The sequence below is a fragment of the Petaurus breviceps genome, unplaced genomic scaffold (genome assembly GCF_028583685.1).
Source record: "Petaurus breviceps papuanus isolate PSGF00001 unplaced genomic scaffold, PetGlider_PUasm1.0 77, whole genome shotgun sequence".
Classification (NCBI taxonomy): Eukaryota; Metazoa; Chordata; class Mammalia; order Diprotodontia; family Petauridae; genus Petaurus; species Petaurus breviceps.
The window spans coordinates 12,379,224-12,395,608 of NW_027186492.1; the positions used below are offsets into that span (position 1 = coordinate 12,379,224).

Sequence of the window (16,385 nt, forward strand, 5' to 3'; positions counted from 1 at the left end):
TGACACATACTGGCTGTATAGCTGTATGACCCTGAGCAAGTGATTTGACCTCTCAGACAACTCTCTAAGGCCGTAAGATGCAGACAGTGGTGACCAGCATTGGTGGAAGGAGTGTCTTCATTCAGGAGTTCCCTACACTAATAAAATCACAGGTCCAGTCCTTATCCTCATCCCTACTAAACTGGTAGATTAGAAAAATTCCATAAACATAACATAGTCCTGTGGAATGAGCATTGGATTTGGGATTCCAACCTTCTACTACCTGTGTGAACTCAAGGAAATCACTTAACTTCTTGAGTCCTTGGTTTCTCCATCTGTAAAAGAAGGAGGTTAGACTAGATGACTTCTAGAGTTCCTTTCAACTTTAAACCTTTGATGCTGTGAACTTGGATTTCAGCAAGGCATTTCCCAAAGTAACTGCATCCTTAGGAATAAAATTAAGAGATATGGGTTGATGGTGGACTCAGTTGGGATGATGATCTAAAAAAATTAATAGTTTGAAAATAATGATAGACAACAATTATTTAGTATTTTGAGGTTTGCAAAGTGGTTTACCTATGTTATCTCATTTGATTCTCACAACAACCCTGCAAAGCAGGTACTGTAGGTATTATTAGCTTTATTTAATGACATGCCCATGGTCACATATCTATTAAGGATTGGAGGTGGGATTCAAACCCAGGTCTTTCTTGATTCCAAATCCTGTGCATTTTCCATTATCCCCAAGGAATCTGTCCCTCATGATCCAGGTGGCATATGTATTGAAATGGTACCTGATAGGAAACTGAGAGAACTAGTTAATGCTGAATGACAAAATTAGGGTTCAAAAAGATTTGACAGATTAGTATGACGGACAGATTCTAATACAATGAAATTTATCAAGGATAAATGTAAAATCTTATACCACTTTAATAAAAAAAAATCTATTCATCTGTAAGATGGGGTAGACATGACTAGACAGCATGAAGGATTTCATTCATGTTAAAAAGACCTGAGGACTGCAAGCCCCAAATGAGTCAAAAGTATGACATGGTACTCAAGAAAACTAATTTGATTTTAGACTGAATTACTAAATGCACAGTGCCCAGAATTATGTAGAGAATTGTTCCATTATACTTTACCCTGTTCAGACTTCATCGAGAGTACCATGTGGTCAGTTCTGGCTCCCACATATTAGGACAAATATTCACAAGCTAGAATTTACCCAAAAGACAATGACTAGAAGGGTCAGGGAGTTGGAGTCTTACTTCTTTGAACTGTTTGAAAAAACTAGTGATGCTTAACCTGGAGAAGAGGAGTCTTGGGGAGGTTCTGATGGCCCTCTTCAAATATCAGAAGGGTTGTATATGGAAGAAAGAACTATTCTGTATGGTTCTAGATGGAAGAAGTGGGATCAATGAATGGAAAATACTGAGAGATAAATTTAGGTCCGATATAAGAAAAGATATACTTACAATTAGAGCTATCTAAAAGCAAAATGGTCTGTTTCATCAGATGGTGAGTTCCCCATCTCTGAAGGTATTCAAGTATAGGTTGCATGACTGACGTTGTTTGGGTATGACCACGTCACTTCCCTACTCAATAAACTCCCGAGGCTTCTGATTGCCTATAGGATCAAAAATAAACTTTTCTGTTTGTCTTTTAAAGTTGTTCTCAACGTTGCTCTAACCTACTTTTCCAGCCTTGTTAAATATTATTCCCCTTCCCATCCTCTATAATTCATCCAATTTGACTTCTTTTTGTTCCTTATACATAATGCTACAACTCCCATTTCCCTGCCTTTGCATTGGCTCCCTAGTATCTACAATGACTCCCTCCACCCCATTGAAGTCTCTGCTTCCTTAAAATTCAACACTACATTCTGCCAGAAGCCTTTCCTGGCCCTCTACATTACTAGGGCCTTCCGCCTTGCTTAGCTCAGTGTCTAACACATAGCAAGTGGTTAATAAATGCTTATTGATCAATTTATGTTGCGAAGAGGATTCTTGTTCAATTACAGGCTGGACCTCTAAGGCAGCATAGAGTAGTGAATAGAAGAGTAGATTTGGAGACTACAAGACCTGGATTCACATCCTGCCTCAGATACTTATTAGTTGTGTGATCCTGGGTAAGTAAGTCCTTTCACTTCTCCTGCATCTTGGTTTCTCCATTTGTAAAATTAGGGGAGTGAACTGGATGTCCTCCAAGGTACCTTCCAGTTCTTAGTCTATGAGCTATTGGCCTCTTCCAACTCAGAGTCTATGATTTTATGATAAATACCTGTTTCATTTTCCTCCTGGAGGACAGGCCCATCACATCCTTCCCTGGTCCAGTGTCAAGAAAGTCTTTTAAGTTTAGATCCTTTCTGTAAGTTGGGCAATGCACCAGCCTTAGTCACCTAATCAGATCAGCTACAAGAGCAAGCCAATGGTAAATGGGATTTATTTGCCAGGGACTTTTGTAATGCAATTCAAAAACACCCTCATCAGCAGAGACAGCTTAATAGCATGTTCTCGTGGCAGCTTACAATGCATCCATATAGTTTCCAGCCTGAATAGTTGATAAAGAAACAACTGTGTGGACCATAATTAACTACATTAGGCACAGTAGTAGAAGTAATGTTTAAACAACAGTTCAACAGCTGCAACACCCATGTTCTTCAAAACTTGATTTCTAATACTCTAAACAGATAAAGGGGAAAGTAATTTCCTTTCTCCCTCATCATATCTTTTAATTAAACTAAGTGTAAGATAAAATCTTCTGTGTTGCAATATGTTTCATTTCTAAAATGACAACTATAGATTTTGTTTCAAAGATTCATATTAATCTGCAATATGTGATTCTCAACACAGATGTATAAATAATCTACCACAAAAATAAACTGTGGAATTTCACAATATTTATAAAATGTTCAAAAAAATCAGGAAAAAGAATACTCTAAACATGCTTGCTCTTAGATTTAAATTTCTTTTGCATAAATTGATATACTTAGAATTAATTGTTCTATATCCTTTGTTTAATTAACCAATCAACAATAATTTCCTAAATGCCTATTGTGTGCTAGGCACTGTGCTATAGAACCATAGGAAAGAGCAGTGACTGTAGAATCAGAAGACTTGGGTTTAAATCTTGCCCAGGTGATTTTGGAGAAATCATTTCTCCCCTAGGCCTTAATCTCTTCATTTGTCAAATTAAAAAGTTGGATTATATAACCACTGAGATCCCTTTCTGCTTTAGACCTATGAACCTAAGCTCTGGTGTTACAAATAAAAGAGTGAGGTGCAGGAGATTCTCCACTACCCTCAAAGAGCTTACACTCTAGTAGAGAAATATAGAATTCAGGGAAGAACAGTCATGGGGCAGAAGATTCCCATGCCCTTAACTATGTTGTAGCTATGGTTATGTTGTTCAGATGTGTCCTACTCTTCATGAAGCCATTCGGGATTTTCTTGGCAGAGATATTGGAGTGGTTTGCCATTTCCTTCTCCAATTCATTTTACAGATGAAGAAACTGAGGCAAACAGGGTTAAATGACTTGCTCAGGGTCACAGAGCTAGTAAGTGTCTAAGGCTGGATTTGAACTCATGAAGATGAGTCTTTCTGACTCTAGACCTGGCACTCTGTCCACTGTGCCACTTAGCTATGATAATATTTGTTGGTTATTGTTCCCCTTGATGATACAGGGGTAACAATAGATTCATTGTACGCTAGTTCATCTACTGATTTCATCAGCTTCCATGGTTTCAATTTTTGTCTCTATGATGATGTTCTCAGATCTACTTATCCAGCCCTAACCCCTCTCTCAACCTTCAGATTCACTTTTCTAACTATGTGTTACACATCACAAACCAGATGCTTCGCAGACATCATAAACTTAACATGTCCAAAACTGAACTCATTATTTTTCCCAAATATTCTCCCCTGTCATGGACACCATCCTTTCAGTCACTTAGGCTAGCAATGTAGTTGTCTTGTCCTGTCCATCTTAACTTCTTTTTTGTTTTTAAAGCAATTGGGGTTAAGTAACTTGCTCAAGGTTACACGGCCAGGTGTTTCTGGGTGGGTGCTAAGTGTCTGAGCCTGGGATTCGATCCCAGGTCATCCCGACACTGGAGCCGGTGCTCTTACTCGCTGTGCTACCTGGCCACCCCCTCATTTTAACTTCTTAACATCTCTCAAACATGCCCCTCTCTCCTCTGACATTACCAGGCACTTTATGCTTGGACTATTACAGTAGCCTTCTGATTGGTTTCCCTGCCTAAAGTATCTCCTTACTGCAATCTGTCCACCATTCATCTGTAAAAGTATTTTTTTAAGTGTATGTCTGACCAAATAATCCACTCCACTTCCTATTCAGTATACTCCTCTGGTTGCCAATCACCTCCAGGATCATATATAAAATCCTGTTTGGCATTCAAAGCTCATCACAACCTGCCCCCTTCTACCTTTCCTGTCTTCTTATACCCTTCTTATACATTCTTTTCCCCTTATGCCCTTCTTATACCCTTCCACTTCTTATACCCTACTCTCCCCCATGTACTCTATGATACAGTGACACTGGCTTCTTTGCTGTTCCTCACACAAGGGACTCCATCTCCTGACTCCAAGCTTTTGCACTGGCTGTTATCCATGATTGGAATACTCTCCCTCCTCATCTCTACCTCCTGGTTCCCCTGGTTTCCTTCAAGTTCCAACACTAATCCTATCTTCTACAAGAAGATTCCCTCTTGTGGGGGCGGCTAGGTGATGCAGTGAGTAAAGCGCTGGCTCTGGAGTTGGGAAGACCCGAGTTCAAAAATACTAGCCGTGTAACCTTGGGCAAATTACTTAACCCCAACTGCCCTCCAAAAGGCAAAAAAAAAAAAAAGGAGATCACCTTTAATATAAGTGCCTTCCCGCAATTGATTATTTCCAATTTATGCTGTATATATCTTGTGTATACAAAGTTGTTTTCATGTTGTCTCCCCTATTAGTCTGAGCTCCTTGGGAGGAGGGTCTGTCTTTTCCCTTTCTTTTTAAGCCTGATACTTAGCGTCTGGTGCATTGTGGGAGCTATCAATAGTAGTGGTCAATGTTTATTAACTATTGAAACATGTATGGGGGCCATTCCCCAATAGATAGGTTGTCAATGGATATGAACAAACATTTCTCTAAAAAGGATATGCAAACTATCAACAGTTATATGAATGCTATGAAAACTATTGATAAGAGAAGTGAAAATTAAAATAACTTTAGGATTTTATCTAATAGTACTCATCAAATTGCTAAAAATGATAAAGAATACTCAATGTGGAGGGGCTCTGGGAAGACAGACAAACTGTGGAATTGGCATAACCATTCTAGAATATAATTTGGAATTATATGAAAAACATCACTGAACTGTTCACTCTTTTAGCCAGTGATTCCAATACTAATCTTATACCCTGAGTTCAACAGCATACAGGGTGTATACAGTGTGTGTGTATGTTTGTTGATGGCAGTGTTTTTTGTGTTACCAAAATACAAGGAAACAAGATTGGTACTTGTCACTTTAGGAATGGCAGAACAAATTGTGGCATATGAATGTAATGTAATCTTTTTGTCATCTAGAGAGGATAAATATGAGGAATTGGGGAAATCTGGAGAGATGTGTAAAATGATGCAAAGAGAAAAGAGAATAGTATTCACAGTGAAGTAAACAACAACAAAACAAAATAAAACTGAAAGTCAGCTGAATTCACATTAACGGCAGGGACCAATTTTGGTACTGGAGAACAGATAAAGAAGCCTAGCAGCACTATGCCAAATTTGTAGGTGGTAGAAGACCCAAGTTCAAATTCTGGCTCTACTACTTGGTGCCTCCGTGATTTTGGTCAAGTGACCTAACTTCTCTGGAATTCAATTTCTCCATGTGTAAAATGAAGAATTTAGACTGTGTGACTTCTGAGTCCTCTTTTAGCTCTAAATCTACTATTCTTTGGTCTGTCTAGCAATGGAAGGAGGAGGGGATGTTATTGGAATAACATGTGGTATCAAAAAATTTCAGGGTTGGAAAATCCCTCAGAGGCCATTTATTCAGTTGGCTATGCTTAATTTTCTTTTTGTTACAAAGGAGTATAGAGGTATATTGGGATTGGCTATTTAAATAAATATATCTGTGGATAATTTAAATATGTTTTAGGCTGTTGCTTTGATGAATTTTTTTTAAATCCTCTAACTCTAGGAAGCAAGGGTTTCCAGCCATAGTTTCTTTACTGTCAGTTTTTATAAAACAGCTCTGTTGTTTTCCAGTTGGATGTACAATGTGCTTAGCCTAGATGTGTACTCACTCTAACCTCATTGCTAGTCCCACGCAGATGAGTGACTGCTGACATTTCAAATTTAGGGAAGGGCAATCAAAATTCAGCTATTTGCTTTCTTTTCTTACCTTGCCACATCTTGTTGTGGCCTGAGGCAGCCAATTGATTTTTACATTTTAAAATATTTTAAAGTAATTCGTCTTCAGTAGCAGGCTCCTTTTGCTTCACATTGTTGCTAGGACTGGTCACGTGATACTTCCCTACTCAGAAACCATCTATTAGATTATATTTCAACCAACTTCTACCAGAGACTTCAGTTTAAAAGGGATCTTAGTGCACACTACAGCAGTAAAGCTGCACCATTTTAACTGCTTAATTCAATGGCATTTATAAAATTAAGGTGAGTGCCTTCAACGGAGTTATAAGAAAAACTGGTTAAATGAATTTTGATTTTTAGTGGAAGTTTCACATAAAAGTAACATTAGTCAACTGCAGACTCCCTGGATCATGTCTAGTCATCTGGCAGGATACTAATTTTAGTCAGGTATGGTATCTTGCCATCTGTCTTAATTATTTTGCCCTCCCACCCCCATCATACAATGTAGCACAAGCTTACACATATACTCCATTTTCAACAAAAATGGTATGACTAATGAGACCCATTTTTTTTGCTTTTTTTTGGAGAAGGGAAGGAAGGACAATTGGGGTTAAGTGACTTGCCCAAGGAAGGTCACATGACTAGTAAGCGTTAAGTGTCTGAGGCCAGGTTTGAACTCAGGTCCTCCTGACTCCAGGGCTGGTGTTCTATTTGCTGTGCCACCTCGTCACCCTGAGACCCATTTTAAAACAGTGGAATTCCTTTATAGCACTAGTGTTGAGGAGAAACAGTATAAAGGAAGAAGACCAAGACAGAGCCCTGGGGGCATGATTAGTGGGCATGACCTTGATGAAGATCCAAAAAAGGAGCTATAAAGAAGGAGTTGTCAGACAGGCAGGAGAACCAGAATAGAATGGTGTCACAGAACCCAGTAGAAAGTGGGCTAACAAGGAGAAGAGGGTGATTGACAGGTTATAAAGAATGAGGATGGGGAAAAAAAGACCATCAGATTTGGCAAATGATAACTTTGGAGTAAAGCGTAACCAAAAGATAAAAGATAAGAATAAGAGCCAATAGTCAAGCATTTATTAAGTATCTACTGTGTGCCAGGTGCTGTTCTAAACCCTGGAGATACAAAGAAAAGGCATAAGATGGTCTACTGTGAAGGAGCTCACTGTCTAATGGGGTAAGATAGCACATAAAAGAAGCTGAAAGGGGGAAGGAGGTACTCAACAAGATTCTGAAGAAAGCAGTTTGATAGAAAATGGTGAGCTGAATGTGCTGGGTGCCCTCCTTAAATGAAGGACCTGGGAGGAGCTCCCTAGTGTCCACCCCCACCCCCTCCAACCAGAGAGAGGGTGGGAGGGAGTCCAGTATCAGAGTTGGTACCATCTCGAAGGATGATGAGTTTCTGGAGATTATGAAGTCCGGGAGAGCAGCTGAGTGGGGAATGATGAAATGAATGAATGGATGCCTTCCTCAAATAGAGGATACCACAGGGTAGCTAGGTGGCACAGTGAATAGAGCACCAGCCCTAGAATCAGGAGGACCTGAGTTCAAATCCGGCCTCAGACACTTAACACTTACTAGCCATGTGACCTTTAACAAGTCACTTAACCCCAACTGCCCTGCCCTTCCCCCTCAAAAAAGCAAAAATTAAAAAAAGTAGAGGATACCACTTTAGTATTTTTTTTTCCAAAAAAAGATATGATGTCATTTCAGGCTAGGGCATTGATACTTTTAAACAAAGGCCATTGCGAGATCTGGTATTTGAGATATACACAAATCAATATGGAATACCAGGAAGAATGTGCTGCTAAAGATAGGAAGACTATGATGATATAATGAACAGGTCAAATGGGGCGGGGGGAAGGGGAAGAGGGAGGCAATAGCTATCAGTCCTTCTCTCCCCAGATCACTAGCCTCTTAATTGATCTTTCTCCCCAAACTGTCATTTGCATCAATGCTTAAGTACTTTTCTTAATGCATAGGTCTGATTATGTCTGCCTTTAGTAGTTCACTGTTGCCTATAAGACAAAATACAAACTTCTTATCCTAGAATCTAAGGCCTTCCAGAGTCTGGTTGTAACCTGCCCTTCAATCCTTTTTTTCAGTCTAGTCCAGGGCTCAGGAAGCTGCAGCCTCTGGGTCATATGTGGTGGCTCTCTAGATCCTCAAGTGCAGCCCTTTGACTTGAGGACCTAGAAGGCCACAGGTTCCCCACCCCTAGTCTAGTCTAGTCTAGTCTAGTCTAGTCCCTTTCATTCAATCTGTGTTGCAGGCAAACTGGCCTAGTTACTCTCATTTCTCATAACCACTCTTTCCTCCATGCAGATTTTCAAAAGTTGAAGTCTTTCAGGGCTTCCCTTAGGTACTAAATCATCTGTAAGTCTGACTGAACTTCCCCTCAGCTAGAGGATTTCACCTTCCTTCTGAGTCCCAGTGAAGATTCCCTTTTTCTTAGTTCTGACATTTCAGGTAGGTGTTAAGAGGAAAGCAGCCTGATAGAACTAATTCCTAAGGTGTAAATGATGTATAGCCACTTAACCTTCAGTCCTGGACCAGCATTGATTAAACACTTACTTTGTGCTTAAGTATAAAGAAACAATCCCTTTCTCATGAGAGGTATTTGCATTTTTAAAAGAGAGGGCTTCTTAACCCAAATATATGTCTAATGGGTGGAATTTTTGAAAATGGAACAAAATGAAAATAATTAGGCAGTGGGAGTTGGGGGCGGGCATGCCACAGGGTAAGCAAGCCAGCCCTGCCTGGGAGCCTGCCTTGGGCTGACCCTGCTTTTCAGAGCTTTTCTTTCTCTCTTTCTGAATTGGTAGATTCTCTAACAGCTCCAAGTTTTGCCACAATGGTTCCTATAGCAGCATCAGCAGGGGCTCCAGTAAAGTAGAAAGGGAGAAAGGGTTGCCATTTGTATTTGCGGGTTATTGTGAGTCAGGTGTTTGTGAGCGGGGGCCAGACTCCATGTACTGCTATTTCCAGCGCTACAGGAGACATAACACATTATGGAACACATTAAACTTACACCCCACTGAAAGTGGGTATTCAGCAACTTCGATTTAAATCAGACTTTTTCCAGTTTAAGTGGGACCAGTTTTAAGAGACTGCTCTAGGTAATCCATCGGGATCAATGATTAGCTGTGTCCACAACAGGAACATACAAATAAAATCACAATTAAAAGCAAAAACAAACACTCGATTAGCCCACAGCTGGAAAATACCTCTTCCATCTCAGGGTAGTGAATGGCACCCTCATAATATGAACAGAACATGTGTACACAGATATCTTCCCTTGTGAAATTAATTAGTTTGTGTAATTTAGTCCCTTAGGAAATTTCGGTTCAGACATAGCACATGGTTTCAATGAAGTCTTAATGGTTGCCTAATTTTCTGGCTCCTTGACTACATAGCAAAGGAGGTCAAGGGATTTCCCCAAGGGTCACACAAACCACCTTGCCATGGCTGAGGATTATCTCACAATTCAGCTTCCTGGTGAACAAGGAGAGAATTAGGCCACATGACAGTCTTTATATGTACTTCCTATAACTTGTGTTGGAACTATGACTGGCTGAATGTGCTGTGGAATTATTTCATTTGGGGGGCCTTTCTAACAAGATAGAGGCAGGGTGGTAAGTATAGAATCAGAAAGATCTGAGTCTAAAAGAGCACCTAAGCAAGACCCTGGGCAAGACACATCCTCTGAATCTCAGAAAACTCCCTAGGGGTCTAAGAAGCCACCTGGGTTTTGATCTGTTGGAAGAGGGAGTTCCCACGAGTCTCCCTTCCCCCTTTCCCCCATCTTTCTTGCTTTTGTAATGCAAGGTCAGAAATAGGGATGGCAATCAACCAACAAGTATTTATTAGGTGCCTACTATATGCCACTATATTCCATCACTGGTATGTATTTTCAGGTTTGACAAGCTAAGTTTCACCAAGTTGGTATGTGGATGATTTTATAAGGCTTTTAGGCTGTCTACTTTATGGATGGGTAGGGGGAGAAGGAGGAGGTACAAATTAGATCTACAAGAATATACAAACAAAAGGATCATAAGATATCATAAGTGGAAAGGGCCTTAGGTATCATCTTCTGTTACAAAATAAAAATGTCTTATCCTAGAGGTAGCTACATGGTCCAGGAGTCAGGAAACCTGAGTTCAAATCCAGCCTCAGATACTTCCTATGTGACCTTAGGCAAGCCCCATAACCTCAGTCTGCCTCAGTTTCCCTATCTGTAAAATGCATAAAATAAAAGCAACTGCCTCAGAGGGTTGTTGTGACAATCAAATGAGGACAATATTTTTAAGGTACTTTGCAAATCTTAAAGAACTACATAAAATTATGTTATTTGTTATTACTATCATTCCAATACTCTTCATTTTATAGATGAAGTTGCAAAGAGATGGGACATTTTATATATAAGTGGCAGGACTGGGACTGTAACCAAGGTCTCCCAAGTCCAAGTTCAATGCACTTGACAGTTTTTTATGATACTTACATTTAAGCTCTTAAACCTTAAACCTGCATTAAGACTTTTGAATCACCCTGTAGGAGGCTTTTAAATTATTAACTTGGTGCAAATGTTTATTTGTTTTTTAATCGAAGGCTGGATTGGCAACACTGTAAATTTCTTAAATTTGCTTCTCTTAGGAGCAGTTCATTAAAAACAACAATAATGTTGGAAATGTTTATATTATGTACAAGGGTAGAACGTAGTAATGGGATGGTAACTGTGGAAGCTCTAGGCTTCATGAACTTGACCTATGGAAAACACTAAAAAGGCAATGGCTAGTAATTACTATCATAAACACTTTTATTTGTAGATGAACCCATAAAATTTAAATGTGTACAGAGCAAAACATGATTTCTTTATAAATATGATGAAATAGAAATTAGATCATTAAAACATTTGTATTGGTTTAAACCTTTTGATCTCCAATGGTCATTTTATTGACAGTGTCTGGTAACTGTTTCCAGGTGTGAACTCTTGGGATATCATGCAGGTGGCAGAGGCAATCTTTTCACGACTTCAGCTGCTATCCTCAGGTAAGCTTTGGCCTGCAAAAGGACATACATATTTACTATCCTTCTTCCAACAGCAAATAAAAGTGAATGGAATGTTTCCTACTGTTCTTCCTTGAATTGAGAAGTAGCATGATGTGGAAAGGGCACAAGAATTAGTTAGGAGAGAGAGAGGAGAGAGGGGAGAGAAAGGAGAGAGGGGGGGAGAGATGGATATTGGCTACCACAGAGAAAGGATTAAGGATTCCTAATCTCAACCCATTTTTCCCTCACCCACCTAATTAAGGTGGTTAACTATAAGGTCTTTGGGAAAATACACAAATACAAATTATTCTGAACTCTGACACTTACTAGTTATGTAACATTGGGCAATTCACTTAATTTATCTAAGGCTCAGGTTTCTTCATCTGTAAAACGGGGTAATAATACTTGACACACCCACTTCATATGGTTGTTGTGAGGAAAATGCTTTGTGAACTATACTGTACTACACATATGTGCATTATTGTTACACTTCCAACAGCAAATTACTGAGAGCAGAATAAGAATGTTTAGTGGAAGACGCTACAGGCACTTATTTTGGAAAGCAGACTCCTGTGAAGGTGACTTCCTGATAACATTTGATAACAGTAATACAAAAGCTCTTCCTCACATTCATATCCAAATGTCAGTGAACCAGGAATCTAGTCCAGCTGCTGGAGAGGAACCTTCACCTTTAGTAAAAATATACACACGCTGTGACACAAACCTGAAGTGCCCTTCTTGGGGCAGCGAGGAAAACTTTTCTGTAGCTGACAATATTCCTAACGTACATCTGTGTACACCACAACTTGTTCCAAGATGATATCTTGCATTGGTCTTAATAGAGGCTGTACTTTCTTTCCAAATCTGGCCCTTATAAAACTCAGGTGCAGCATTTCACTGGCATTATTTTTTCCCACATATACATATGTGTGTATTTCTGTACATGTGTCATGCCTGCATATCTACAAAAGTCTTAGGGCAATTTTTAAGCTATTTAAAGGTTAAAACTATTAGAATGGGGATAGCCAGGTATAGTGGTACACATGTGTTATCCCTGCTACTGGGTGGATAGCTTGAGCTCAATTCTGATTTGAAGCTATTAAAACTTAAAATTGCATTAAGAATTTTGGGATATCTTATGTATGTATGCATGCATGAACATAAAAATTCATGCATATACACAACAACATTCACATGGATATGTGTGCATGTACTTGTGCATATGTGTTTACATGTGTCTATATGCACATATAATTAACCTCCGTTAGGGGCATAGAATATATTTGAGAAGAGATTACATTTATAGCAAAATAGTATAACCACACATTATCTATACCACTTCCTCTTCCTCAACATAGTCTATTTTACCATGGGGCACAGTTCCTGGTTTAAAACCAATCTCATCTCCCTATGCCATACTTAATCTAACTTGTGACTTGAGACACTGCTATATCACTGGGCCAGTTAGAGAGAAATGAACTCTCAGGTGCAACAAGAAGATTCTTCATAATAATACACGTCTGTCAACTGAGGATCATAGATCCAGAGCTGGAAAGGGTTCTCACACAACCCCCTCACTTTATAGTACTCAGGTGATCTGCCCAAGGTTACACTGTTAATAAGTGTCAGAGGTAGGATTTACAGACTTGAAAAACAGCATTCAATCAAGGGGACAGCTGGGTAGCTAAAGAAGCTGTGTTTATGCTGTTTGATCATTTGTACTACTTAGAGTATGTCAGCACACAAATAACTGACAAGAGTTAAAACTATTTGTATTGTAAGACTTAGAGAGCACCTTATAGGCATGTGATCTCATCTGATCCTCAGTTGTCACTGTTGTTGTTCTTCCTTCATTCTTGAAGAGGACATATGACATCAGGATGTCTTGACTTGCAAGTGAACTGGGTTTAAGTGAGGTGGGGCAGAGCAGTCATCAACCTCACTCTTTCCTCCAGTCATCGGAGTCCAGTGGCAAGACATTGGTAAGGATGACAAGTGATGGCCCCAAATGCAGTGGGGGAACTTGGCCTTTTTAAGCTAAGACCTTTCCTACGTCTCAGATTGTCTGAGGTAAGGCCCATTCAGTGATTAAAGGCTAGGTAAGAATTGAAGCAAAAGGTAGGCTGATTTGCCTTCTCCGTAAGCACTTAGTAATGCTTTTTCATTCACTCATTCATTCATTCATTCATTCATTCACTAACACAATTGGTGTTTATAGAGATAAATGGTCAAGGCTCCTAAGCTGATTCTTGAAGGAAAGATTCTGAAAGACAGAGGTAAGGAGGGAGTCTGTTTCATGTGTGGGTTATAGCTTTTTTGAATTCACTGAGATGGGCGGGGAGACGCTGAGTTGGGAGAAAAGCTCATGAGGAGATGTAATGGTAAGCAAAGGAGTACTTAGCTCCTTGTTTCAGTTATTCAAGTATTTAGCTCCTTGTTTCAGCTCTTCAAGTGCCTTTGAGCCCAGCCTGTGATTTGAAGGTGGGAGGAATTTGCTGACGCAACAGGGAGGAACCATGGAGTTTGGGAGTCAGTCTTGAGTCAAGATGAAAGGATCTTCACTTAGGTACTTAGTGCTGATCCAGAGATTCAGACAATGTGATCTAGAGGTGGGAGACCTTTGTACTTTGTACTCCTTAAGGATGACTGCTTCTTAAGGATCATTGAGTTAAGGATGATTGGAAGTTAGTCTCCAATCAAGATGAAAGAAGACTTTAGATGGATACTTTATACTGATTGATTCAGATTGTGACTTACTGAATGATATCTTTTGTACAAGAATATGTGGCCACTTTAGTAATAAGTTGTTAGGTCATATTGCTGGGAATGCTGTACTTTGGTTTCTGTGAATGTTTTGCCTTAGTTTATTACTGAATAGAGAGTTAACTATACTATGTGATTAGAATCTTAAAGCTATTCACAACATCAGTCCTCAGGAGAGCTCCTTGTGCTTGGCTTTTCAAGGGAGTATTATAAGATAAAGGTAGGGCAGAGGCCCGGAAGATGATGCCACCGCACACAGAGGACCGGGATGAGGCCTGATCAAAGTGGCAGCAAGTTGACCCACCAACCACAAGGGCCTCTGCCAGGCCTATCACCGCAGGGCTGGGGCTGGACAGAGCAGGGTAAGAGTCAAATGCAGGGCCCCTGGCAGGGGCAGGAGCTACTCCTGGGATTATCAATCCACAGTTCAGAAATTTTAAAAGCCCCTATCCCTCCAGGGACCAGGAAGGCAGAATGAACCCCTGCTGCTCCAATACCCCCCTCTGACCCTGAAAACATAGTAATTGTCGCCCCAGGGGAAAACCTTAAAAAGTAAAGGCTTGGGAACCCTAGAGGAAGGGCATGGCTAGGACCCTGACTCAAAATGGGTAAAAAGAAGACTGCAAAGACAAAGACTCTGGAGTCCTACTATTGTGAGAGGGAGGAACCAAATTCAGAGTGAGACAGTGTTTACTCCACACCCACAGCTGAAGCCTCAACAGGGAACTGGACTCAAGCACAGAAAGCATTCTTAGATGAGCTCAAAAGGAACTTTGAAAACCAAATTAGAGAGACAGAAGATAAAATGAATAATTCTTTTAAAATCAAAATTGCAAAATTAGAAAAAACATTACAATGAAGAAAACAGCTCCTTAAAAAGAAAAATGTGTGACATGGAAAAGGAGCTCCAAAAACTAACCAAGTAAAATAATTCGCTAAAAACTAGAATCAACTAAATTGAAGTGAATAACTCTATGAGGAACCAAGAATTAGTCAAAAAAAAATATCAAGAATTAAAAATTAGAAAAAAGAGGTAAAATATCTCAATGAAAAAATAACTGACCTGGAAAACAGATCTAGGAGAGGTAATCTGAGAATCACAGGCCTACGGGAAAAACACGATGAAAAAATGAGCCTAGACAACATTTTCCAAGAGCTCATCAAGGAAAACTGCCCTGAGATACTAGAACCAGAGGGTAAAATAGAAATCGAGAGAATCCAATGGACACCTGCTGAAAGATCCCAAATTGAAGTCTGCGAAATGTTGTGGCCAAACTCCAGAACTACCAGGTAAAGGAGAAAATACTACAAGTAGCCAGAAAGAAATAATTCAAATCTCACAGAACCACAATGAGGATCGCATAGAATCTGGCAGCCTCTACACTGAAAGATTGGAGGAAGTAGAATACAATTTTTCGCAAGGTAAAAGAACTTGGATCACAACCAAGGATCACCTACCTAGCGAAACTGAACATAATCTTCCAGGCAAGGAGATGGTCATTCAATGATATAATGGATTTCCAGACCTTCCTGATGAAAAAGCCAGAGCTCAATGGAAAATTCAACCTCCAATTATGAGACCCAAGAGAGACATAGAAAGGTAAACAAGGAAAACACACACACACACACACACACACACACACACACACACACACACACACCCTGTTATATAATAAGAGCAAACTGTTTATAGACAAGTAGAGGGTATGGGTATAAATTAAACAAAATGACAATTTAAAAAACCTTATTAAGGGCTACAAAAGGACTGCAATAGAAGAAGAGGAAAGAATGAAGTGGAAAAGGGTAAATTATGCCACCAAAGAGGCATAAATACAATATAGTAGAGGGAAAGAAGGGAGGGAGATGAGCATTATATGAGCTTTTCCCTCACTGATTCTGGTACAAGGAGGGAATAACACAACTAATTAAGCACAGGACTCTTATCAAGAAGAGACAAAAGACGTATCATAATAGAGGGAAAGAGGGAAGGGAGAGGAGCTTTGCATGAGATCTGTTCCTGTCAATCTTGGTTTGAGAAAGAAATAACATACTGCATTAAGCATAAAAATCTATCATATCTTACAGGCAGTAGGAAGGGGGAAGGGCTAAAAAAGGGGGGGTGGTTAAAAGGGAGGAAAGAAGTAAGGGGGAAGGGGAGGAAAAGGGAGGGGGGCTAAGAAGGGAATACTGAGGGAGGCAGTAGTCAAAAG

At 39.8% G+C, this 16,385-nt stretch overlaps 1 protein-coding gene across 2 annotated transcripts in view; it reads right to left on the reverse strand.

The window, feature by feature from the left end:
- Positions 1-11,161: 11,161 nt before the first annotated feature.
- Positions 11,162-16,385, reverse strand: part of NUBPL (NUBP iron-sulfur cluster assembly factor, mitochondrial) — a 340,914-nt gene continuing 335,690 nt past the window's right edge. For both annotated transcript variants that reach the window (XM_069105984.1, XM_069105985.1), the window contains one exon: positions 11,162-11,424. In XM_069105984.1, the coding sequence (XP_068962085.1) occupies positions 11,362-11,424 (63 nt within the window). In that variant the 3' untranslated portion in view covers positions 11,162-11,361. The remainder of the gene's footprint in view (positions 11,425-16,385) is intronic.